This window comes from Protopterus annectens, chromosome 6.part0 (genome assembly GCF_019279795.1).
Source record: "Protopterus annectens isolate FY-2018-M chromosome 6.part0, PAN1.0, whole genome shotgun sequence".
Lineage (NCBI taxonomy): Eukaryota > Metazoa > Chordata > Ceratodontiformes > Protopteridae > Protopterus > Protopterus annectens.
The window spans coordinates 21,687,145-21,715,129 of NC_056737.1; the positions used below are offsets into that span (position 1 = coordinate 21,687,145).

Below are 27,985 nucleotides of genomic sequence, written 5' to 3' on the forward strand. Positions count from 1 at the left end.
TTGGGACAGGAATCTATCCCACCAGCATGTTCTGTTTATTGGGGTGACAAGGTTTAGGTCCCTAGAGCGTGTAGCTCGAAGGGATTGGGATTTCTTTAAGTGGAGCATGTCCAACAGCTCTGGGTTTGACATAGCTTTGTATGTTAGGCAGAGATCACCTCTGAGTAGGCAATATGCAACAGAGTAAAGCTGGAGTTTTTTGAGACTGTCTGCGTAGGGCATCTGTCTGAGGCCAGTAATCTTCTTTGTGAGGTATTTCTGTGGCCTTTCCAGTTGTTGAAGATGTCTTCTGAGGTACATACCAAAAGGGGCGTTGTACTCTACAATGGGTACAATGAGTGACGAGTAGAGGGGAACAATAACCTCTTTTTTCCTGGATGAGAAACCTTTTGTGATGAGGTGTGCCACATAGATGGACTTCCTGACTACTGTGGCGATGTGATTATCAAAGGAGAGACTACTGTCCACCTGTGTCCCAAGGTCTCATGTCAAACACACTGTTGTACGTTAAAATAAAATGAACTTTAATACAGTAAAGCTTTCGGGTTAACACCCTTCATCAGTACATAACTTCAAGTGAATTGAAAAGTCTATAAATAGGGTAACAATCAAGTCACATGATCAGCCAGCCTAAGAACATCAATTACTGTTTTTTTATTTGGAGTGGCACAAAAGTGGAACTAAATAATTATATTGATTACTTAAATAAAACAACTAATTTTTTAAAGTTCAAAATGACTTGCTCTATAGAAGACATCAATTTTTTAGATATTAAATTATATAAAAAAGACAATAGCATACAGACAACGGTTTATAAGAAAGATGTGAGTGCCAACAGATACATTAGGAAAGATAGTATGCACGCTCAACATACTTTTAAAGGTGTATTGAAATCACAACTAATTAGAGTTAGTAAGTTAAACACAGAGGATGTGAACTTTATAACTCAGGCAAATGAGATGGTGCAGGAATTTAATAGATTAGACTATCCTTCCCAATATATACATATGATATATGAAGAAATAAAGGCTAAGAGACATTCTGAATATCGTCCTTGTTTTGGTTGCCATAAGAACCAACAGAAAAATTTATCTGAAAGGAAAAAGGATGTCCTTAGGTATGTGACCACCTTTAATGCCTATACCAAAGACGTTTGTAATATCATACAAAGGAACTGGCTAATATTGCTAGCTATGCCTGAGATTAGAAGTATATTAGATATAAAACCAAGTTTTTCTTTCAGAAATTCAGAAAATTTAAAACAAAAATTGTGTTATAAAGATTTTAAGGAAAATAAAGTAAAACAACTAAGTAAGACACTTACACAGAAGTGCTTTAACTGCACCTGCTGTACTGATATACTTGACTTAACAAATATCTTTGAGCATCCTATAACTAAGCAAAAGTTTGAATTTAAATGTTCAGCGAATTGTAATACATCATGTACGGTGTATCTGGCAACCTGTGTCAAATGCATAGCTTTCTATGTAGGGAAAACAACTAGAAAATTAAAACAACGCATTATAGAACATAAATCTGAGATTAGAAGGCAGTCACTAACTAATGCGTTAAGCAAACATATTATGGAGAATGAGGATCATAGTTTTAAGTTTAGAGTAATAAGTGATGTCAAGTTAGGTATGAGGGGAGGAGATGTCAATAATGTGTTAGAGCTCAAGGAACTAAAGTGGATCATTAGACTAAATGCAGAGGTACAACCAGGGTTGAATGTAGCTGCTAGTCTGAAGCCCGTCCGTGTTGGTTAAAAAACAGAGAGAGTGCATTTAGAGAGCTCAACATTTTATTTTATCATATTTTATTACATCTTATTTTACTCTCTTTCATTTTACATTATATAAATATATTTACTGGTATATACTTTTTTAGAATTAATTTATAAGTATATTGTAAAGAGATGTGCTTTTTAAAAACAATTTACTTTAGAGGTTTTTCTTTAAATATTTAATTGATGTTCTTAGGCTGGCTGATCATGTGACTTGATTGTTACCCTATTTATAGACTTTTCAATTCACTTGAAGTTATGTACTGATGAAGGGTGTTAACCCGAAAGCTTTACTGTATTAAAGTTCATTTTATTTTAACGTACAACAGTGTGCTTGACATTTGGATTACTTGGAACTCGCACCAGAATTTTTCTTTGGGTCCCACGGTCTCATCACAGTTTCGGTGTTAAGTAGACTACCACCTATGTGGTAGCTCATGGGTACAGAGTTTTTACCAAAGGGGATGACAATGCACTTCTTGGCACTGAGCTTGAGGCCATGGCTTTGACACCAGGCATCTGTCTCAGTGAGGCCCTTTTGTAGGATGTTCACATCATTAGGAGTTTCAATTATGGCTCCTAGTTTGTAGTCATTTGCGAACTTCGTTAGCCAAAGACCTTCTGTGTTAGTCTGTACTTCAGAAAAGTAGATACCAAACAGGAGAGGACCCATGACTGAACCCTGTGGTACTCCACTTGTCACTGGTCTGAAGTTGGATTTGGAGTCTGCTACTTTCACAGTGTGGGTTCTGTCAGTGAGCCAGTTGCCAACCCATCTTGTGACACAGGGATTTATAATTAGTTTAGTGAGTTTATCAATAATATCAGAGTGGGGGATGGTGTCAAAAGCTTGGCGAGATATAGATAGGCTGTGCAAACCACCTTACCCTCGTCTATGGCTTTGGTGACTGCTTCAAAGAAGTCAATCAGGTTTAGGAGACAGGATCTGCCTTTTACAAACCCGAACTGGGTGGGGTCCAGAGTTTGGAGATTACCAATGTCTTTATAAGTTCCATGATGATACGTTCCATAGCCTTGCAGACCGGGCTGGTTAGGGTAATGATGGCTCCCCCTTTGTGGAGTGGGATAACTGCCGCTGTGCGCCATTCAGTGGGCACAAAGCCTGAGGTGAGGCTATGACTGAACATGGTGCTTAGGTGGGGTGCCAGTTCATTCTGTAGTTCATGTAGAATGCAGCCTGGGATGTTGTCAAGTCCCATGGATGCTGTGTTCTTGGCTTTGGAGTGTGTAGTTTTTACCTGTGCAGCCGTGATTACCAGCCGTGATTACAGGAACTTTGCATTCTTCTGGTATAGAGATGGGCCTCTTAGGGGGTGAGGAGGGGTAAAGTTAGCAATTAACCTATCTGCCAGGATGTTGGCAATATCAGTTGGTTCTGTAAATTTAATGCCATTGTGCTGTTACTCAGAGCAGATCTGAGTGTTGCCATTGAGATTCTTGACATGGCTATAGAATGCTTTGTGGTTGTCTTTAGAATCAAGGGTGATTTTGTTTTCATAACTAGCTTTGGAGGATTTTATGAGGGATCTCATCTTCTTACTGAGGCTGGCCAGGGAGTTCTTCCAGTCATGGGACTTTACTCTTTTTTGCAACAGTTTCTTTCTTCTGTTGTAGTTTGTTTATGGCAGGGGACCACCAGATTGGCTTCCTTGTTTTGGAGGATAGCATCATGGTTCTGTTAGGGACAGCATGATCCGTGCACTCGTGTAAGTGCTTATAAAGTGCATTTGTGTAGGATTCAGCAGCCGTACCTCTACTGTCAGTCTGCATGGGTGTTGTGAAGTTTGCCACTTCTGTCTTAAGAAGTGTGAAGTTGGCTTTGGAGAATTTTTTTGCGGCAGTTTCCCTAATGGGGGGTGGGGGTGGGATGTGGATGTCTAGGCTGATTAGCTTGTGGTCGGATCTGACCAACGGGGAAATGACCTCTGGTGTGGAACACCGGTCGCCCATGTTGGTAATGACCAGGTCTAGGATATTGCTGCCCCTGGTGGGGTGTGTGGATAAGTTGATCCAAGGCATTGGAATTTATGAATTCCAGAAAATGTTGAGCAAAAGAGTTGGTACATGAATTGCTTTCCCAGTTAATGGTGGGGTAGTTGAAATCACCCATTATTAGGGTGTTGGATTGTACCCTAATATTTTCCAGTGTATCAAGAAATGAGGAGTGGGAATCCTGGGGCATGGTGGGGGATCTGTAGCAAGTTACAATTTGGATGGCAGTCTTACCCAGAGTTAGTTGCACTTGGATAACCTTGAATGCATTATGCTGAGCAACTAGCCTGGAGGTGTGGATATCCTTAATGAATATGGACATGCCTCCACCTTCAGTGTTTTGGTCCAGGTTAGGTGGTCGAAAGGTGTGGTATGAATTACAGCCTGGTAATGCAGGGGTGCTCTCTGGAGCCTTGAACCAGGTCTCTGTCACTGCACAGATGTCAATGTTCTCAATTTTAAGGAGTGCCTCGAGTGAATGCATTTTGAGGTTTAGACTTCTAGCACTGAGTAGCATTACCCTCAGATTTTGCTTGCTTATACCTGTTACGGAGGTGAATTTGTCATTTGAACCTTGCCTAAAAAAGTCACTATACGGGTGGCAAGAGCCTTAGCCAGTATTCAGAATCCCAAGGGCGACAGGTGCAGGCCATCTCTAGCAAAGCATCATGGTCTGTCGATTATGTCATCCCAGACAGACAGATACTGGATCCCCTTAGAATGACACCAGAAGCTTAGCCAATTGCTGAAGTCAATCATTTTGTCCTTGTACTATGGTATCATTCTGGGTGATGGCAGGATGCTACTCAGGGCTAGGGTCATACCTGCCTGGGCTACAGGATCGGAGAGCTCCTCCATGTCTCTTTTCATGTAGTCCAGGGAGGTATGTCTTAGGTCATTCACACCAACATAGACAATGACGGAGTCATATCTGTACTTGTTTTAGAGTGACCTGAGTGCGTGCATTATGTGGCAGATTCTGGCACCTGACAGGCAGCTGACAGTAACTTTCTCCTTGTTTAGCCTGGAGAGTGGAACATTAGTGTGCCTGACTATAGAGTCACTTATGACTAGAGTGAGGAGTACGTTGTTATGCCTTATGGGCTGTGGTTGAGTGACACACTAAGTTTGTGGGCTGTGTGTCATTTGAATTGTGTTGGGGGGGTGGAGGTTGCATGTGTTTCTGCTTTGGAGGTCTCTGTTGCTTGAGCAGATTTTTATGGAGAGCCTCTGCGAATGTAGGTCTATGTTTTGTGTTACTATGTGTGTGTTTTGGTGGTGTAGGTTTTGAGGGACTATGTGATGATTTACAGAATAATAGCCAAAGAAAAGCCTTAAAAATATTTTCACTGTTGTCTGTCTTAACTGAAAGGCTGGGAAAACAGGTCATTTACCAGTTAAAACAAACTGCAAAAACAGGACTACACTGCGTATGTATTTATTTATTTTAAACAAATCAGCAGTCATTCATTCATTCTCTGTTTACCTGCTTAATCTAATGCAGGGTTGCAGTTGAGCGAAATATACTTAGAACATCCCAGCATTTAGTTGGTGCATGGCACAGAACAGGGTGCTGGCCCATCACAGGATGCACATAAACCCTCACTCTCACACAGATCAGTGGACAACTGAAAAGACAGCAAATTCATCTATATGCTTGCATTTTCCTACTAATAGAAATCCAGCTAGAGGCTTGGACTGTTAAATGCTTTTCATCAGACACAGTAAAACTGTGTTATCTACACACAAATGCTAAGATTACAGCTCCTTGGTAAATAGCTGACATGAAGATTAAAGAGCAAAGGGCTGAAGTAGAACCTTGGGGTACTCTATCATTTTTATACTTGAGGAGCACACAGCTTCACACCGCCTTGACAGTTCTTTAAGTCTCATGCAATCCAAGACTGATTAGCTTTTGTAATCTCTTTGAGCGTCCTACGGTGCAGAAGGATTCAACAAGATCTAAAAGCACATTAGGACACTTGTCCATTGTTTAGCTTTTCTTAAGCATACTGGGTAAAGTTACTATTGCAGTGCTATCTACGTAGCTCTTTCCAAAGAAGACTTGGAAGAGGCTTGACTTGGACATCCAGACAGGAAATCAGCTGCTGATGGAATGAATTTGAGGACTCTTGCAAAGGAGTGTAGGATTTTACCTTTGTGATAAGGTAGGATATTTGAAGTATTCCATAATACAGGAACCAGATCCTCATTGATATGCCTGTGTATTAAGATGGTCAAGGAAAAAGCAAGTGGGAACATGCCCAGTTTTATAAAGTTTGGAGGCAAGCCATCTGAAGATAAGCCATGTCATTTCACTTCTGCAAGGAGTTTTCTTCCAATTAATATGTTCACTTCCTTTTGAGCAATGCAGTTAGACTCAATTTTGTGTGTGTTTACGTTGTTCACATTGAGTGTGAGTTGTGATGTTTGAGAACGGTTTTCATAAGTTTCTAAACAGTCCCACTGCTAATCTGTCTCTGAGGTTGGGGATGGAACAGAATTTGGAAAAAATTAAGGTTTAGCAAAGATGATCAACTCCAGGCTAAGTAGTCATAATTTACTTTTTTTTTAAGCACTTATATTAAACTATCACACAGGCACACACATGTTAACAGAAAACAAACCATGTTAACATTGTTCATATTCATGCATAAGTTATGTATGTTTTCTTTCATTTTTACAATTATTCACTCCAACATTAGATAAACTGCTCAATTCCTGACTTCTCTTAAACCTTCCTCCTCCAAATATAATTTTGCACATTTTCCACACACCTAAAACACTGTTCAATCTCAGCCTGCATACAAGTTTTGTACCAAATTAATATAAGGAGCAGCTACAATCATTCCCCTACATAATGGATGGCCTTCCACAAATCCAGGCAATCACACACCCATACGTCTTACCAGCTGTATATGCAAAGCCATGGAAAGACTTATCATGGAGCTAATCAATCAGGACAAAGGGAACCACCAAACACTGGACCTTTCACAGACTGGACTAATCACAGGCAGGTCATACTTACTCCGCCTAGAGGATTTTTTTTTTTTGGAAAGGTCACCAAAGCAATGGATGAAGGCAAAACGATCTACGCCACATATCTTGACCTGGCCAGCTTTTGACACAATTTCCTACTCAGGCATAGTAAAAGCTAAATAAACTAGAAATAACCACTATGTCATCCACTAGACTGTCAAATGGCTCATATATAGAATACAGGAAATCAAATAGGGGAAATTAACTCTACAAACAGATAAGTCACCAGTGGAGTCCACCAGGGGCTCTGTGCTGGGACCCCTCCAGTAAATCAATATGAAAGGGCTCTGGTTGACTAAGTTTGCAAATGACTGCAAGCTAGGAACAGTCATTGAATCCTCAAATGACTTAAGTCATCCTGCAGGAAGGTTGGTTCCAAATAAATAGCTGGTGCCAAAATCACAGACAAACTAAATGCCAAAAAATGTATCACTGTATCCTTTGTGAAGTCATCTACCCCAGGGAACTACCACATTGACAATATGCCCCCAAGAGCTGACACAGCTGTTTGGGAATTGGGAACTTATGTGAACAGTGATCTAACTTTTGATCAGCATGTGTCCATTGTTTTAAGAAACCCTTCTATATTGCACAGCTTATAAACAAAGATTATATATAGATCTAGGAAAGTCACAGTCTCCCTTTATTAGGCCAGTCATTGAGTATAATTGTCCTCTTTGGCATGTACATGTCCAGACACATGCAACTGTAATGCCCAAAAACATACCTTATTAAAAGGAAACAAGGTCAAAACAACATGCCTTAAATGGACCGACTCAAAGTTCTGTCACTATACTCCATATCCTTACAGACTGCTAAGAGGTGACAAGGCATCCTCAGACCCAAGACTGATGGATTTACTGCACACTAGCAAGTCAAATGGCATCAAAAATATTCAATCTAGGGATCTACACCTCTTCTGCAACACCAACAGAACACTTTGGAGAGACAGGTATATCTTGTACGGGATACCGCTGCACTAGAACAGACTCCCCATCCACATAAAACACAGTTCATCCATGTCCATATTCAAGAGCAACTTGGATCTATGGATGAAAAACAGAAAGTTACCCCAGGACTGCCTCCTGTACTACTAATGGACAGAGGTACCTCCTAGATGCTTTATCCCATGCATGGATCCCCTCAAATTATCTAGGGTATGATCAGAGTTATTCTTATTAGGAGTTGGGGGTCGGCATAATGCCTAAGGTGTTTACACCTCATAGACACAAGGTACAATGTTTCATTCTTATCTCTTGGGTGGGAAATTTGACTAGGCTTAAAATGGCCCACTAAGGCAGACAGCCTAGTACTAACCTATGAACCAATAATATATAATTACTGACCATGGGATGGGTAAAGACAATCTCTAACCAAATGGGATCGGTTAATTTGAGCACAAAAAGAAAAGTGGTTGGGAATAAAATGGCCCACAAGGGCAGAGTATTTACCTAGGAACGTATGTACTATTCCCTCTACACACAAATTCCATTTAATTCTATGCAATTTAATCCTTCCCTTTTGCAAAGATCACACCGATTTCTTTTTGCAAAGATCACACCGATTTCTTTTAACTCCTTTATAACATTCAATACTTCAGTTAAAGCTGGTTTAGCTATTGGTTTAGAATTTTTAGTAATTACTTTTTTTGGCAGTCAATAGCATTAAAATTAGTAAGGCCTTACTATGTACAAGCAATTCAGATCATGTATCTCAGCTCAAAATAATAATTTCTTTGGTTTCAACCACATGCTCCCTTCAACAATTCTGAAGCAGTATGTTGTATGGAACTTTTAAAATCTTGCAAATCTTTACATTCCCAAAACACGTTTCTAGTTCTCTCTCTCTTCCTTCACACCTCCAGTAATTGCGATCTACCTGAGGAAAAAAAAAATCTGCAATCTGCTTTGGGTATAACACTACCTAAGCAAACACATCTAAGCAAAACTTTTAACCATTTTTGACTTTGTTGCGGTGGTGGTGCTGCGGTAGCGTTGTAGCCTCACAGTAAGACACTGTCCGGATCGATTTTCAGCTACGGCGTCTTCTGCGTGGAGACATGCGTGAATGGGCGTACCTTCGTTGAAGGTTGTGCATCAGGGGCTGGTCACTCGGCACGTAAAAATCAACTGCCAATCATTCGTGGACCGGAGTTCCGCTGTGGCGACCCCTAACCGGGAAAAGCCAAAAGACACAACAACTTTGTTGCATACTTGGGAGCCATACAGATAACTCAGAACTGTTCATTGCTACCTTGTCTTTACAGATTCAGTTGCCAATCTTTTCTAACATCTACTGATTGATTCTTACATTTATCCTGCAATGCTTTATGTGCCCTAATAATTGTATCCCTTTTTTAAGAGCAGATTATGTTCCAGACCTGACTAAAACCTCTACCACGTCTGGTCTTTCACACAGCAATCTGCTACCCTTTCTATTTGATTATACTGTGATATCAATCCCTAGTAGGGAAGGCAGCCTCTAACCTGTAGTCCATACCTTTGCTTGATCATATTCCATCACCTTTCACCTCTATAGTTATTTGCTCCCAATACCTTGTTTTTTTTGCCAATTTACTCCAGTAAATTCCAGCCCTCTCTTGCCTATTTTCTGTACCATTACTTGCAGTCATCTCTAATAGTAAAAATCTCCATGGTTCTCACAGTACATTTTGCAACTTTATGAGTATAATATTCTGAAAGGTTGTTGTTATGCTCCTTAAGGATCTGAATCCAAAATTGTACCCAATTTCTTATTTCTCAAACTTCCCCCTGGTTTCGTACTCATCACTTTCCATTTTGATTTACAGCCTTCTGCCTGTGTTACGTACATGAACCTTAACTACATAGCTCTAAAATATCCACTCAAATATGGTAATCCTACACCATTTTGTTCTATGGGGATAATTTGCTTCAAGATAATGCATGTTTATATATGCAAAGGAAATGAGGTTCTCCATATGTAGATGAACTTCCTAAACCAGATCAGCCACAGAGTTATCTATCAATGTCTCCCTTGGTTTTCTAGAGGCGGGGGAAGTCATTGCTTAACCAGTGTTATTCACAATATTTTGTAAATATTGAGAAACACTGCCCAAACTCACCACTGGTTCAGTATGCTGATGATGCTGTTCTACTCAACAAGTATAACTCAGTGGAGGAAGTACAAACCAAGCTTGAAGTTAGCTTAAGTGCAAAGATTAGCACTGCTGTCTCCCACAGCTTGATTCTCCAGCTCTGTTTCTGGCAGAAGTGCATTCTGGGCAGTCAATGTTTCCCATGTGACCATCTGGGTTTCTGCCACATCTCAAAGACATTCAGACAGGTAAAGTGGTAATACACAAATTCTCCCAAGTATGTCTACAGTGTGGAATGACTAAGAATGTATCTTGTAATGGGCTGGCATCCCATCCAGGACTGATTTCTGCCCTATACCCACTGCATACTACACAGATACCAAGCCTTGCAACTCTGTATTTGGTAAAACTGGTACTGAGAAGAAATGAATGAATGAATGAATGAACCTGCAGAGTTGGTTTTCAAACTTTCATCTGTACCTGCACACTAATAAAGGAAAAACACATCCTATTCACAACCATAAGCTTACCTGGAAAAATGTACAACTTCCACTCAAGCTACTGAACAGACTTACACTACAACTGATAGAAATCACCAAGCACACCATAGAATGTAAGACCTGAACATCAAATCAATGCAGCAGTGGAGAGAAAAAAAAAAAAAAAAAAACTAACCAGCATCTTGGGCTGCTAACATCAGACCAAAATTCACTTCACCCTGGAGAACTACAAATAGGCTGCCAGTGCCATACCAGGACTGAAGCTCGTATTTAGATAACCTATCCACATATCTACAAAACACAACAAAGATGTCCTATAACAGTATTGGTAGATTCCCCTCAGGTGCTAGGCCTAAGGAACATTACCCCATTGTTTTACACAAGCTTGGCTGGCTTGAACTTAAATGAGCTATCTTCAGGCAATACCACTTGTTAACAATCAACAGATTTGCAACTTGCCTCTATGGCACAGATGGATGAAGCCGTGATTATAACCAAGGTGACTGCAGCTCCGACACTACAAGCAATCATGACAGAGGGGGAAAGAAATTAATGGGCTACATCTCCTCACCTCTCAGAGGGAGGCATGCAACTGCTGTGCTACCAGTGATGATAGTGGAAATCACTGTAGTACATACCATGCCTTTAGTGGGGTGGGACTACAAAGGAAGCAATGTGTGCATCCACAGAGGTGGGCATAGCTTTATAGCATCCCACTTGTATGCTCCTAGAATGTAAAGCCCAAGATAGGCACATCCCCACTGAGGTGGGACATTTCACCTCACAGCATCCAAAACAAACACAAAAGAAACATGTACAGAAACAATACAGAGGAGTTAGAGCTGCTAACACCATCTGTCCAAAGTATGATTGTCCTACCCCAGATATCTCACTCTTTGCCCCTGGTAATCAAAGGGGAATGAATGGATAGACAGCTGATGGCTAGTTGGGGGTGTGGGGAATCCATCAGCAGCTATACTATATCTACAGTGATATTTCTGGCAAACTTCATAATTTAATCCATTTAATTACTTTACACTGTGCTCTCCTGATACCCAATTAGCCATCCGCCCCATCCCTTCCACTATCTCAGTCAAATGCTTACTCTTTATACCACTCCATATCTTCCCAACACATTTATGACACTGCCTCTATCAATTCTTTCCATACACTCCATTATCAAGTGGATGTACAGATCAATCCAACCACCTAGCATACCACTTTTCTAATAATCTAATTAAAAAAGAACATCTTCTGTATACAAAATGTGAAGGTTATTCTTTTCCTTCCAATTTTAAATATAACTATCCTTAGCAAGGATGTAAAAAGTCACATAAAATAAACCACAGACACCAACAGGAAAAAAATGGCCAAATGTGCCAGATAACATTACATGTTTTGCTCCTTTTATTCAAAAAGGAACTTCATCAGAACTAATATGAAGAAATTCCACAGCTTTATAAAGCAATGACATATCAGCTCCTGCAAGAGTTTCTATGTACATAAAAATACTAAAAAGTTCTTGCAGAGAATAAATGAGCATATTTTAGCCATAAAGAAAAAAATACATTTCTAATGCCTTAGCAAGACATAGTTTAGGCTGTAATTATTTTAAGAATTTCTTTTTTTATTATTGGTTATTATTATTATAATTTTTTTATTGAAAATGGCTTTGTGACTCTGCCCCGCTCCTCCTATTAGTTGCTGTTTCTGCTGTGAAGACTGGTAGAGATGGGTGAAGGCTGCCAGCTTAGTCAAATAGAATTTGGTACATAATTCTGTCATTTGTAAATATAAATGTTGAAATACAGGCTTGTTTTCTTAAATGAAAGAATATGCTGTGATATGTTGAACTTAAAACAATGAAGCAACATTGCCCTCTGCTGTAAAGAAAGCTAAGTCAAGCATTGCTGGACTGTTCTTTGAAATTGAAATTACTTCATGACGGTTTTTGATGTTTACAATTCGTCTCTGGCCAGGCTAGATGAAGGCTTCCTGCCTATTGTTTTAAGGCTAAAGTTAATGACCAGAATTTACATGTGGAATGTCCTTTATCGCTCTGGTTTCTGCCTAGGTGTAAAAGAATGTAAATGCAGTTTCTGGCAGCCTGGGAACACCAGGAAAGTGTAAAAAAATTATGTAATGGGAACCAGGATTGCAAGAGCAATTTAAACAGAGAAAATCAGAAGGCATTAAGCAATTTTGTCTTGATCATCCACCTCACAGAACTGTCTTGTTCATATGTAAGTTATCTTAGACTTGTGTTTTATTTTAGAAATAGCTAGAAATTAGAAAGATTAGACTAAGTGTTTTTCTGTGATGTCAGAACTGTTCTACTGAATTATTTTAAGTATTTCTGTGTGATCTCTGAACTCTTGACTAGCACTGTGTAGTAAGAAGTATTATCTTGGTGTTTTTATTATGTATTATTAAATATTTTAAAACCTTTCAACTGTGGCTGTTATGTGTAGAGATAATTTAAGCTGTTAAGAGTACTTGCATGCCTTTGGTAAAATTGTACAAAGCCACTCTAACAGCTTTAGCCCTGGGCTATACTACCAATTGGATAATAATATTGCACAACAATAATTGGACACCCTTTTAAGAGCCTTTGTGTAGCTGATAAGTATTAGTGGATGGTGGCAAGTGGAACTACCGTATAGTCTAGGAGAAAGGGGCACAGCTGGAGAAACTGTGCCAGCCTTCCCCAGGAGCGTCTGTGTGGTTGTATAAACTCTTCTCAAAGTGCACGTGTATGTGTGTGTGTGTGTGTGTGTGTGTGTGTGTGTTTGTGTGTATGTGCATGTCAGCTACTTGGGCAGGGACACAAAGCACTGGTTGGACAGGGAGGGTGCTAGAGGTTTTAGCTTGCCCACTAAGCTGAGATCTGGACCCTATAGCTGTGCCAGTGGGGAGTCTTATTGGGGACCTGGAGAGCAAGGGAGCGACCAGCTCTGGACTGACTGTGATCTTTGTGTGCTCTTAAGGGAAACTGCACTTTACTGTATGTATTTGTTATCCTTTCCTCATATAGGAGACACCCTCTCTGGTGTTAATGGTGAGGATTGAGGCTCCTTGATTGCTGGGGCCAGGGCACGGGCGTCACACCTGCATCTGAGCTGTCCATGGTGCAGAAGTACTGTGTATTGTGTAATGATTGGTTCCCAATGGATGCAAGTGTTGTCTGCTGTCACATCCCCTTCATGACTTCCTCCATATACACACACATCTCCCTACATCATTTCCACCACAAAGACAGTGCTCCTCAAGGCACTGAGCTTTCCAGGGTGCTGTAGTCAGAATTACTTTATAAAAAAAACTAAAAAGTAGAAAAAACAGAATGCTTTTTAGTTATGTTCCTCAATGCACTGAGCTGTCCAAGGTGCTGATGTACTCTATATTGCATGATGATTCCCCTCCCACTGGATGTAGGTGTTGTCTGCATTGCTGACTTCCCACCTACATTCCTCAACCACTCAGTCAATAAACATTTAGGGTGATATTGATTACTATTAACTCTTGATACACCTACATAAAAACAGAATTACTGCTGTATTTTACGTAAAAACTAAAAAGTAATAAAATATAATTAAAAAAGAGTTTTTTTTATTAAAGAATGACTTTTATTCAGTTGCTCTAAAAAGTTAAACAAATGAGGAAGAACAACGAAAACTTTGCAAAAGAAACACAGACATGCTGATTTCAGAAAAGTATTCAAGGCTGATTTTGCTGACTCTGGTTATGAGGTACCAGAAGAAGGAATCAACAAAAACAACCTTTAATGCTTTTTTCTGAAATCAGCTTGTCTGCGTATCTTTTGCAAAGTTTTCACCGTTCTTCCTTATTTTTTTACTTTTTAGAGAGCCTTAATAAAAAGCATTCTTTACTAAAAAAAATCTTTTTTTAATTATATTTTTATTAGTGATTTTGAGAAAATGTGCAATTTATAGGAGATTTTAATAATTTACTAGAATGTAAGGAAGTTAAATGGCAAATTTTATAGGCAGTTTATCAAATCCTGGTCTAAATTGTATTATTAATATTAAGTACGTTTTAAAAGCTCAAAATATTTAGTTTGTATTTATTCAAAAAGATTTATGCTGATTACTGATACATGTCTATTTGAAGTTTTTGAATTCTGTGTTGCTTGTGAACGTTATATGGCAAGTTTGGTCATTCTTTCTTCTTGGTGTTTCTGGTTTATTTAAAGTAGTTCATCAGACACTGCCTACAAGTATCAGTGTTTATCATTTAAGTCACACAAAATGTTGTAATCTTTTGATAACTTATCTTTACTAAACGTAATGTATGCTTGTTACAGCTTTCCTTATGAGATAATGACAGACACCTCACTGACTGTACATCTGACAATTTAAAGTTGGCAAAAATAAAAACACAACCCTTCCTGTAGTACACCTGTGGAGGGATGCCTCACACTCCCTTAATTGAAATTATGTGTGTGTGTGTGTGTGTGTGTGTGTATATATATATATATATATATATATATATATATATATATATATATATATGCACACAAACTACATAGTCGTACCTTTTGAAAAAACTGAGAAACGCACAGAGAGGGTGAAAAAATACTTGCTATGTACTTTAATCTAGCAATACAGTAAAGAAATACAATTAAAACATATAAGGGCTGTTAATAACTACAATGGGGGTGGTTCTATATCTGATGGGTTAATTTCTATTCAAAGGCAGCTCTTCAAGTGTAACAGTGTACCTTGATGGTGGGGGGCAGTAAACAGTAAACCTATTTATTTTCACCTTTAAATATAGTATAACACACAACCTGCCTTATATCACTCCATTTCTCCTAACCTGTTCTAGGCTCTCATGAGTGCCTGCTTGAAATCCCTTTCTCCCACCAACATTGGACCATAACCCTTTCCAAGACATAGTACCTTCAGAGATTCCGAAAATGACTGCTGATGTACTCCACTAATGACTTTTGCAACTGATGAATAATTAACCATTAATATCCAGCTCCTGCCTCTTAAGAGTTAGACAACGCTAAAAATAATGGGGGGAATTTAAATATTGCTCTTCTAAAATAGCTAGAATAACAGGGTTTGTGTTAGCATGGATTTTCTGAAGGATATGAGGTTTGAAACTGAAATGTTTGTCATTATTTTAGTGATTTTTGATCACCAGTAGTTTGCCAGAAAATCACAAATTTTATGAGGAATACACCAAAAATATGCAGTAAACATCTGGACAGTTGAGAGGTATGATCCAGCCAGGTACCTACATTAGCCTAAAACTCTTTACTGCAGCAAAAAGAAGGTCCCAGCAACCAAGTACAAGCCCACAAAAATCCAAGGCATAGTTTTACACTTGAAACTTTGTCTGAGGAAGTCTCACTACCAGTGAGACGAAAAGCGCTTTACGTTATTTTTGCTGTTTTTAAAAAAAGAAGTGTTCGTATTGTGGACTTGGCTACTAACGACGCCTTGGCTTTTTGTGGGCTTATGCTTGGCTGCTGGGACCTTCCTTTTGCTGCAGTAAGGAGTTTTTGGTTTGGCTTGTGCTTTTACCCTGTGCCTACATTAGCCTACTATACCACTGCCATTTTAAACAGCAAATACTCTACTACTACTATAGTAAACATTTTCAGCAGTAACAATGCAGCATGTGATCACTGATCCCAACAATAATCTGCTGTTTTTGCTCCTTCTTCCACCCTCTATCCTTACAGTTCAATGTCATCTCCCGATTCCTGCCTAACATGATCTTGAACACCTTTATTAAATCCTCCAAAGCATCTTGTTCTCTGTAAGATGTCCATTTCTTCTAGCTGGTCATATCCTTCCCAGTCCATCGTATACACTCTCTTGGTGGATTTCATCTGCACATCAAGGTGCAGCCAAGACCAGGGACTGGTAAATAGAGAGAGAACATTACTTCACTGCTTCTGAAGTCTAACCGCTTTGAGGATACACACCAATGTTTTAACTGCTGCTGTCTCTCTGCCCTCTCCCTCTATTCCTGGAGGTCCATCCCAAGTTTGACTGACATCTTTGATCCTTTTCTTTCTCTGCCACTATCAGCTCTCTTTCCCAGTCTCCTAGCCATTTTACACCAATGCTGCTGCAGCTGAAGTGCAGAACTTTTTTTTTTTATATATCTAAAGACTATGCATCCCTCTCCTCTTGATCACCTTCTGCCAGCTCTCTCAAAATTTCTGCCCTCGTTTTTTGATTGTGCTTTTTCCACCTCCTGTGCACTGCATCTTCTTGCAGCTTCTGCTTCCCATCCACATACTGTCCATGTCCTGCATGCTGCATCTTCCGCACTGGTAGTGTCACTTCCCATGTAACAGCAGCCTTCTTCACCTTTTTCTTAAACTCTTACCCAGAGGCTAGGGACTCCACAGCTGATCCACACTCAGACCCTTGCTTACTTCTGTTAGGCCCAGACTCCTAAATTATATTTGTCCTCCTCCTTAGCTCAGAACAGTCTACAGCCATAAAACTTTAAACAATCACATTTGTTTTCATATTCTTATCGTTTCGCTCCACTCTAGACCACACAATGTTTATGGTCACTGTTGGCTGTCAATACTTTAATTTGGACATCTTTAATTTTCTTTGCTTTGATTAAAACTACAATGAGAATTTTATTGTTTCTGGAACAATCAAGCATCAGTTGACTGACCTCCATCCCCAACATAACTCCAAGACTCCAACTCCCACTTCCTTTTTGTCCTGAAATTTACATCTAACAATCTTGTTCTGGCAGATTTAAATTCCTCATGAACATTAACTCTTCAGCTCCCTACACTTGATTATTGTCTTCTGCAGTCTGCCATCCCTTTCCCCTGGAAGCCAACACACTGTATCAATTCATTAGCATTACAAACCTTACTTTACAACCGCCAGGATGATTACCTGAAGTGAGTAATCCCTCTTTATGGGATACTGTTACGCCCCTCTTCTATGAATGCATAACTGATGTCCATCTTCTGTAGGTAACCATTTAGCATCCTTTTCTCCATCTCTGCCACTCCTTGATTCACAGGTAGTTATCAGGTTTGTGGTCCAAGAAACCACAGATGAACTTAACACTATTACTCAAATGTGTAAGAACACTGGTTAAGTGACGTGCTCAGAAGGCAAATACATGCTGAAAGAATCAAACCCTAAACTATAGAAAACAACTTGTTAACAATTCATAGCCTTTATTCCATGTATTAACTGAGAGTAGACACTGCAGACAATACTTCTGTGAAAGCAGTAATAACCATCTCCGAAAATCCATGCTTATAGCACTCCCCATCTTCATACCAAACCCCCTGCACTGCAAATAAACAGTTCTCAGCAATACAGCAGTCTCAATGGCTCAAAAGGGAGCACATTCACCTTTGGTTCTGGAAGGCCAGAAGGCTGTGGATTCTACTCCCACTAGATGACTGGATTTCTGACAGTGCATTATAGCATTAGGGGTGTGCTGAGCTCTGAGTATGGCTTTCAACAGAGGTCCCATCTGCTTGAGTTAGTGGTAGCTCGGGTCGATATAAAAGATCCCACAGCACCATTTCCCCTAGTAGTATAAATATCACTTCTGGTCTCCCCAGAAAAGAGCTCAGTAGCCTAGTGGGAATAACCTGGTTAAAAAAATACAAAATGCACAAAATCAGGCTTGTTTTACTGTTCGCACAATGTGGTTTTGTTTCATTCGCTCTACTGCCTGATTATGTAAGCCCTTATGCAACATCTCATCTCCTCTTCCATCTTAAGTTAAAGGTGCAATCAGTGAGATATTTCTGTCCAATCTATCTCAAATCCATTGCTCCTTTTGAAGAAAGATAAAGCATATCCCTGGCAAGGCTCCCGACTAAAATATGCTGAAAAAAAAATGCAGTAAAAGAGTGAATCTTGAAAGTCACTGTTCTCCTTCCCCCTGCATCCTTCGGTGGGTGATGCGGGTAAGCCCCCACCAAATATATATGTATACGTGTGTATGTATGTGTGTGTGTATATATATATATATATATATATATATATATATATATATATATACACACACACACACATATGTACATATTTGTATATATATATATATATATATATATATATATATATACACACACACATATATATAAAATCTATCTATCTATCTATATATATATATATATATATACACACACACACACACACACACACACACACACACACACACACACACACACACACACACACACACCTATAGTAATTCTGAGACTGCATGACTACAAAGTATCTTGGACTTAGTAAATGTAAGTCTGTTTTTGGCCATTCAGTCTCTATTTCGGGACTTGCTCGAGTGGGTACTGACATTTCAAATGGTTTCCCCCAGTAATGACCTTGTCTCTTTCTCTCTGCCCAGACTCCATACTCCCTGGAAATACAAAGACCTTCTTTGTCTACTGCTTCAGCCAGTTGGGCTTCCATTCTTGGCATGCTAGCTGCCAGGGCAGGTAACATTTAAGACCGTTCTCGTGCCAATCCTCTAGCATGAATCTTTCTTCCACCTCCCTTAACCTACCACACCAGTGGCTTTCTCTGACAGCTTATTGGTGGCCTTTCTGCATCATAACATGCATCCGCCTTCTCTCTCTGGTGACCACCTTGTTCATTTACTCCAGTGACCTATTAAGTCTAAGGTCAGAAACTACATTCACTGTAACTTGCTCTATATGCTGGCTTTGAATAACTCGTCTGCATCTCAATCATCAAACCTCTCCTCAGTCTTCACAGTGGCACCTGTGTCTCCTTAGCTTCCTGCTCCATGCAACCTACCCTTCCTATATGCAGCCTCTCTCCACTTCTCTCTCGTAATTCCTTACTGCTTGTGCCAGCTGCCTCCTATCTCTGAAGTACCAGGTCCCTTTTCTACTCATCCTGTACTACTCTTTTTATGGGCTCTATTCACTGTCCTACTCCTTTTGCGCTATGTTCGTCCCATCTGGCTGATCTTTTAACACTATTATCTGATGTCACTGTAATACTGGCATCTCTATGGCTGCCTCTGGCTTCAGCCCCCCTTTACTATTTGTCACTCATCTCTCCTTCCACACTAAATTCCATTTTTTTTTTTTTTTTTTTTTTTTTTTTAAAACAGCTGACCAACTTTCACTCTTCACCTTGCCTTGTTCTTCCTGAATATTCTGGAATGCCCATAATCCTATGCCAACATGGCTTAACAGCTCAGATACAAGAGAAAGTCCACATAGAGATTGGCTTGAATTGTTAACAAAGTCAAGATAATAGAACAGACAGTAGTTGGGAGTGTAATGCAGTTTAAGGAGCTTGAGATCTGTTTAATCTACAACCAAGAAACTTTATAGCATATCTAAGCTTCCTGGGCAGAAACTACATACAAGGAACGCTGAACCTAGGCAAGACACTGACAGAACCAAAAACATTAGAGAAAATAACAGAAAAGAACAAGTGTAGTAAGCAGCCCATATAACAACAAGAACCAACAAGATAAAATTAGAAATGAAAAGGTACAAAGTTAAACAAATTGCAAATCTACATTGGTAGTAAACCTGCTGAGCTCCAAAATACACCATTAAATCAAGAAGGTTCAATATTTTTACCTTAAAATACCCCTACAGGTACCTTCTAACATGAAACAAATAGCTTAAAATATTCCCCCCAAATGATCAAATATAATGGAGATAGAGAACTTAACCAATACATAATTGGGAACATACGTTTTTCAACTGCCTAGCACCATCAAATTTTAAAACGAACCTTTAAACAGATTTTAACAGAGATAGTAACACCATTACTCAAGATATGTGCAACTTTAGTTGAGATTCAAAGACCCCATTGGGGCTATTAATGTTGGTGGAATCACATAAGAGCCCCAAAACAGAAAATGTAATTGAGATTATGAAAATCACAGAAAAGACAGAATTATGAACCAGCACACAAAACACACCAAAGTGCACTCTTAAGTGATTACTGTGGAGCTAATACAAGCACATAATACTACATCCAGATTATTACAGGAAGGGAAATGAGTGAACCACCAGTTGAAACTACTGCTGTTAGCTGTTATGACTAATGCTGTCTTAGTTTACTGAAAAGTCCAAATGGACTAACTCTGCAGTACAAATCTGGACACATTAAAAACTAAAATATTTTCCTTTTTACTGTATTTGCGTAAGTCTGATATAACATTTAATAAGCCTTTTTTAATTTTACATACTCCTGATTTGTCTACAATGTCTGAGAGTTTTTATTTTACGTTTGTTCACCGGGGAGGTCCGACTGGACAGAGCTGTACGTTTTCAGCAGAGCCCCGGGGAGAAAAGCTCCAGAAACAATTATTAACATACTATACATAAGATATTTACACGAGCATTGTGGTTTACACATACAGTTATAAAATATAGCAGATAACATATGATTGCATAAGATATTTACATAAGCATAATGGTTTAGACATACAATTAGAAGTATAGCAGGTAGTAACATGTGATTGTTGTTCATACAGTATGTTTAGCAGAGATAATCTTTAAGATATAAGAAAGGTAAGAGAAGAAATTAAAGACTAAAAATACTATTCAGTTTGTCAAAGGCGAATATACACAAGTTCATACGAGGTTCATTGACATTTTAAGGGAAAGCTTTTTAAATTAGTCTAGGGGAGAGTTAGTGGGTATAGATGGGACCGTGGGGAATAAGCTGCAGTGAGTTGGTAGGTAATGTGTGATAATAAATACAGTGCATCTATGAGAGTTTTAAAGAAGAGGTTAGGTAGTGGGTTGATGAAAGGTGCTAAAATATGTCAGCCAGGTGCTATGCAGTTGCATGTCCAAGAGTTGTTTAGGTGGGGAAATAAGCTGCTTTTTGAAGATGGTTTTGTTAGGCTGTACCTTGATTTGTAGTGATAGGAAGCTCCAAGTCTTGGCAATGTTGGTAGAATACAGGGAGTCACCAGAGCTGTAATGGCTTTTGGAGATTGCGATTAGTGCCTTGTTAGTGGATCTAAGTTTGAGGTTATTGGAGTAGAGGATGATCAAGTCTTGTAAGGCTGGAATTGTCAGGTTGGTACAGTACTTGGTGAGCTAAAAGTTGGTTTAGAGCTAAGGTGTTAGGAAGTTCCAGCCAATAAAGCTGTTTTAGGGCATGACAGTGGTAGGTGCGGCAGAAGGAGTTTGTGGCAACGTTTGCTATTTTGTTGTAGCATACTGATAGCTTGTTTAAAATCACTCTCGTTTAGATTAATTAAGACAGTGGAAGCATACAATAAGGTAGAGAGAAGATGGGTACGAGAGCTAGAGTAACTGTACTGTTGCAGGTTAGGAAGTTTTTACATCTGTAAAGAGTACCTATTTTTTGCTGACTGGTTATTGTATGAGCTATGTGTTTGTCAAATTTCATATTATTGTCAATAATGACCCCTAGTAATTTTGTTTGTGTGACAGGAGAGACGGGTATTATCTGATGCAGAAATACAGAACGGGGGAGTAGGTACTGCTGCTTTGGAAGGATGGAAGAGCATACATTGGGTCTTTTTAGGAATTAGTATTAGATGGATGCAAAGGCTTCTTGGGTCTTGATGTGAAGTTGTTGGAGGGTGGGGGCAGAGCAGATTAAGGCAGAGTCATCAGTGTATTGAACAAGGTTTGTTAGTGAGGTGGCTTTGCGAAGATTATTTGTAAATATGGTGAAAAGGGGGAAGAGAGTTTTTCCACTGAACAGCTTGTTGGCGTTGGGAGAGAGAAGTCTTGAAACCATAATAGTGTGGGGGTAGTTAGTTTTAAGTCTGACAGTGACGTTAGAAGCTTTGTATGGGAGACTGTATCAAACGCCTTTGATAAGTCAAGCAAAATAGCAGACACTAGTTGGCCATTGTTGTGTTTTATATTTACCAGGTTACTAAAATGGGTGAGTGCTGTAGCAGTGCTATGACTGAGATGGAATCCATGTCTAGTTTCGCCAAGAAGATTGTTGGAGAGAAGATGTGTTAGGATCTGGGTGTGGATACATTTTTCTAGTACCTTAGCCAGTGGCGAAATTATAGCTACAGGGCAGTAGTTTGTTAGGTCAGTGGAGGTGCCCCCTTTATGTACTGGTATAATGTAGGAGATTTTCCAGATAAGTGGGACCTTTTGTTCTAAGATTGATCTGTTAATGATTATAGAAACTGGGTAGGAAATGGATTTTGCAGCTATTCGCAGGACTATGGCAGGTAGTTTTGTCTACTGCTAGCATGGTGGGTTGAAGTTTGGTTAGATGTCTATAGATGGTTTAAGTTGGTACAGGTTGAAGGGTGAAGGAGTTGGCATTATTTGATGGGTTATACAGTACAGTGGGGGTTGAGGAGGGTGGGTTTGTTGACAGCTTTAGTATAGATTTGGTAAAAAAATCATTGAATTGACTGGCTGTGTTTAAAGAGGTGGTATCTATGTTTGAGGATTTACCTGTTTGGAGAATACTGTTCATAGCAGCCCAAACTTTTGTGGGTTGGTATTGTGCTTAGTTTGAATTTCACTATAGTACTTTCGTTTGTCTAACCTGATTTGTTTTTTACAGTGTTTCTCAGTTGTAAGAATGTCTGCCTGTTAATTGTTTTTGCACCGGGTGTCCCATGCTTTGTCCCTTTGTTTCATAAGTTGCCTACTGCTCTTGGTAAACCATGGGACATAGATGGTTTTAGTGCAGATCTGTCTTGGTGGGGCAAGTTGGTTGAGAAGGCCTAAGAAGACAGTGTTGAAATACTCAACTGCTTCATCTAAAGGAAGTGTTGGGGGACCAGTTAGAGTGTTTAAGGGCTGTATTCAGGTTGTCAGGCCTGAAGTTTTTAGTGTATCTGATGTGTTTAAGAGGACTGGCTGTAGTGACTTTAGTTTGGTCTTTGATGAAGAAAGTTCAGAGGTGGTCGCTTAGAGTGTCGGGTAGTGTACCAAAATTATGGGTGGAAGATGGGTGATTAGTAAGAATCCAGTCTAGTACTGATTCTTTTTTTGATGTTTTGTCTACCCTAGTAGGAGTTTGTATAAGCTGTAAGAAGCTGTAAAGGTTAATATGATTTGAGGGGTGGGGTGATTTAAGTGAGGTCCAATCAATATTGAAGTCACCTAGTATAATGGTTTCATGGGGGAGGGTTTCTGATGTCCACCGGAGAAGAGATTCGAGGGTTTTGATGTTATCTCCTGGAGGGATATATGATCCTAAGATATTTAGCTGTTTTTGTGCATTTAGTCTTACCTTAGCAAGTAGGATCTCTGCATTATTAAATGCAGGGATTTCTATGTTAAATAGTTCAACACTGATGTTGTTCTGATGCAGGAGAACAACTCCACCTTCTCTTTTAGATGTATGGTCTTTTCGTAGTATGCTATAACCAGGGGGAAGTATTTCTTCATTTTTAATATGTGGTTTAAGCTATGTTTCTGCGAGGAAGATGATGTCAGCTAAGTATAATGCTATGGTTGCATGGAGCTCAGTGGTTTTGTTAAGGATGCTTCTTATGTTATGATTTATTATTAGAATATTGGATGGTTTCTTAAGTAGGCTAATATTGGTTCTAGGCTGACTGTGGTGATGTGCTGGACTTGTTATTGGACCTGGGTTGGGGTTGATATCGCCACTGCAAAGCAGGTGAGAAGCAATGTTTATTATGGTTTGTAGGTATTTGGATAAGGCTAAGTCACATTGTATGGAAACACTAGATTTGCTTTGATAATGAAGGAGTTTGTAGGAGTGTAGGTCATAGGTGGTGTGGTTAAAGAGTGAGGTTGAGATGAGTAAGGCGTAGTTAGTGAATGTTGGAAGTGAGGTTGAGGTAGGTTGACTTATGTTGAGGATTGTAATGTTGCTGAAGTAAGGTGAGGATAGATGGGCTGTGATGGTGAGTGTTAGTGTCAGAATTATTTGATGGGAGTACATGTTTGGTTTGTTAGAAGCAGTAGGAGTGCATAGAGATAACCCTGTGGAATGTGTAGGGGTCCTGATAGTATACTGATAGGATGGACTGCAGCAACTTTGCGAGTGGGGAGGTACTATGTGTAGAGTATGTAATATGAGAGCAATGAAGTGGGAGACAGCGGTGGCGGTTGTTTGTGTGACTGGCTGAGGGATGGGGGATTGAGTGTGTGTGTGTGGTAAGGCTAGGTATAAAGGAAATGAGCTAGGAGTTGGGCAGGAATGGGAGTACAGTAGGGGAGCTAAACGAGCCCGAGCTAAGCAAGGGGGAGTGGAGTGGGTAGAGCCCTACCTACAAGTTAAGAACTGAAAAAAAAAGAATCAGGAGTCTAACTAATGAAGGTAAGCAACGTTATCGCTTAAATCGCAGGGAGTGTGCCAGTTACTGTGTTTCCACTATTTGTTCACAACAAATGGAAAAATAACTGCTGTGATGGGACATGGATGACTTTACAGTACACAGAAATATTGGAGAATTTAAATAACTGTAGAGCATTGTCCTGCTTATAGGATGAGCTGCTTATCTGGGCTAAGATTCAGTTGTTTGGTGATGTTCTGCTGCCACCTAGTGGCAGTTAGTGGCAATGGCAGGGAATGCCATTTTGTTTATTAAAAAAAAAAAAAAAACTATAGCAAAGATGACAAAGCACGCACTTATTTTAGCAAAATACGAAGGACCATCTAGTTTACAGAAGAAACAACCCACATTAAATATGCTCAGATGGGACCAGTGTTTATATGTCATGTAGTTTGCTCTCGGAGTCTAACCTGACTTAAATCAGTAAACAAAATTATGCACATACTTAAATGCCCGTTTTATGTAAACATGACTGCCAAGTGCCAAAACAGTGCTTGGAACAATCAATTTACATTTCAAATACAGACATTTTTCTCAATGAATCAATGCTTTCTCCAACTGTATTCAATTATCCGCACATAGTTAACTTTCAGTCTTTAATATATAAAGTACTACAAATATCAGCAGAATACATAAAATGTAAATGAGCATTCAATTCATTTACAGAACTGCCAAGTACAGACAGACTATACTGCCCACACAAATCTCCTTCGACACATAACAGACTCGAGTAAGTGCAAACTGTCTATGCTACTTGGGACATGTCACAATTTTCACAAAACACTAGGTTTTAAGTTTCAAGAACATACATCATAACTGTAGTCTGAATCATTCATTACAGTCAGGTCTGCCAGGTCTCCAAGGCCAAGTACACATTCGAACACGTCATCAGCACCCATAATAAAGGATTTGCCTCCTCCAGAGGGAAATGTTATTGATTCAGCTATAAAAGAACAAAGCAAGTTAATGGAGATACATTTGAGAAAGCAGTGAAATTAGTCCAAATTATGACCTTAGGTTAGTGCTAATAGATCTATAACTGTGCATTACTATTAAAATTTGCCATTCGTTTCAATGCAGTAAATATAAAAGAACTATATATATACAATTCAAATAAAGCATTGTTTTTACTTCATATTTACAAAAAATACTGAAATAGCACTGACACAATCAGCCAATTCAGCCCAATTGTGCTCTTTTTTTTGGGATCACAATTATCCTCCGAAATGTACCGTAAAATCAAGTTTCCGAGAAATATGACATCTAATTAAAAACTCAGTACATATTATGCAATCACATTTACATTACTCAACAAAGAATAGTTGTGTAAAATCTTGCCATAACCATAGATGTCTTTCTCTTTCATGTTGTAGTATTCTAAGTGTGGGATTCCTCGCCTCAGGCAACCCAACAGTCAGCTCCTATACAAAAGCTTAAGCCTAGTTGCTGTAGGTGCATGGGACGTCACACATAGGGCCATAAACCAGGGACCTTAAATGTGACGCCTGCACGCACAGAACCTTGAGGTTAGTCAGACAGTCCCAATGAGACAAACAGGTGATGTCAGCTAGAAGTGTCAAGTGTCAAATGCTGGCTAGTCTGCTCTTGGTCTAGAGTAGAGCTTCCTAGTGCCCAAGAGATAAGGCAATAGCCCAAAGAAAAACTACATGAGGTTGGAGGGAGGGAATACTGCAACATGGAAGAGAAGGACATCTATGGTTATGGTAAGATTTTACACAACTATTCTACGTCCTTCTATTCCTATGTTGCAGTATTCTAAGTTTGGGACAGTACCACAGCTTAAACAGAGGGAAGGGTGGTGGTAGAAGTGGAAGATTCCAGAAAGCCCTGAAGGATTGTTCTAGCAAAACCTGCCCTGGCTCTGGAGATGTGGTTCAGTTTGTAGTGTTTGGTGAAGGTGTGAATAGTGGGACCAGGTGTGGCTGCTTCCAGAACAGATGCTGTGTCCAGCCCTTTGAGAAAGGTTTTTGAAGCAGCCATGCCTCTGGTAGAATGAACTCTCACCCCCTGGGGTAAGTGCTTGCCATGGTGCGAGTAGCAGAAGGAAATGGATTTTCTAATCCAACAAGAAATTGTTTGTTTGGAGACTGCCTTGCCCAGAGCCCTAGGGTGGAAGGAAACAGATAGTTGGTTAGATTTTCTGAAGGATTTAGTTTTGTCTAGGTAGAATCTAAGTTGCCTGTGTACATCCAGGGAATGGGGAATCCCCTCTGTCGTTAGTCGGAGAGGGGAAGAAGGTAGGTAGGTGAATGGATTGGTTTAAGGACAGTTTGTTGACCACTTTAGGCATGAAGGAAGGGTTGATGCATACAGTCACCCTATCCTTGTGGAATGTGATGTAGGGGGGCAGGCCATGAGAGCCTATAACTCTGACACTCTCCTAGCAGAAGTTATGGCCACCAGCAGGACAGTTTTCCATGTACATATTTGGAGTGCAGCGGTGCTAGCTGGGCTCAAAAGGGGCCTGTGTTAATTTTTCCCAAACAAAGTTTAGGTCCCAGGGTGGTGGTATTGGTTTTCTAGGTGGTCTGATGTGTAAGATCCCTTTCAGAAAATGTTTTTACATGTAGCTTGGATAGCAAAGGGGTATCTAGAGGCAGGCAAGCTGGAAAGGCTGAAAGGTGGATTTTCACTGAAGAGTAGGAAAGGCCATCCTTAACGAGTTCACACACATAGACAAGGACTAGGGATGGGTCTGCCTGGCTGGGTTCTCTGTCCTTATTTTGACACCATTTGGAGAATCTCTCTCATTTTGATAAATATGACTTCCTAGTAGCAGGTTTCCTGGCCTCCCTCAGGACTGTAAGCACGTCCTCTGAGTAGTGGTGTCTGAAAGGGATTAGAAATTTATCACCCTGAGTGTTAAGCCTGTTGGTGAGGGTGAATTAGAGTTCCCTTTTTTTAGTGCGAGTAGGTCCACCTTGTGGGGTAACATGAGGAGACTGCCCTTGGATAATGAGAGAAGTAGGGGGAACCAGTGTTACCGTGGCCAGTAGGGAGTCACCAGCAAGATTTTTGGTTTGTCCTTCCTGATTTTCAGTAGGACCTTTTGGATTAGTGGGAAGGGTGGAAAAGCATATAGAAACAGTCCCTTCCATGGAATGCAGAAAGCATCCACCCTCCAGGCAAGTGGAGGGTGATCCTTGGTGCAGAATTGTCTGTTCTGCGGGAGGCAAACAGATCCACTTGAGGTGTGCCCTACCGGTGGACAATGTCTATCTAGAAAGGTCTCCCTGTTCAACATCCACTTGTGCT

General features: G+C 39.8%; 1 protein-coding gene across 2 annotated transcripts in view; it reads right to left on the reverse strand.

Annotated features, from left to right (window-relative positions):
* The window catches only part of STRN3 (striatin 3), a 1,528,247-nt gene that overhangs the window by 520,786 nt on the left and 979,476 nt on the right, over window positions 1-27,985 (reverse strand). For both annotated transcript variants that reach the window (XM_044073816.1, XM_044073815.1), the window contains one exon: window positions 25,519-25,652. In XM_044073816.1, coding sequence (XP_043929751.1) covers window positions 25,519-25,652 — 134 coding nt within the window. The remainder of the gene's footprint in view (window positions 1-25,518; window positions 25,653-27,985) is intronic.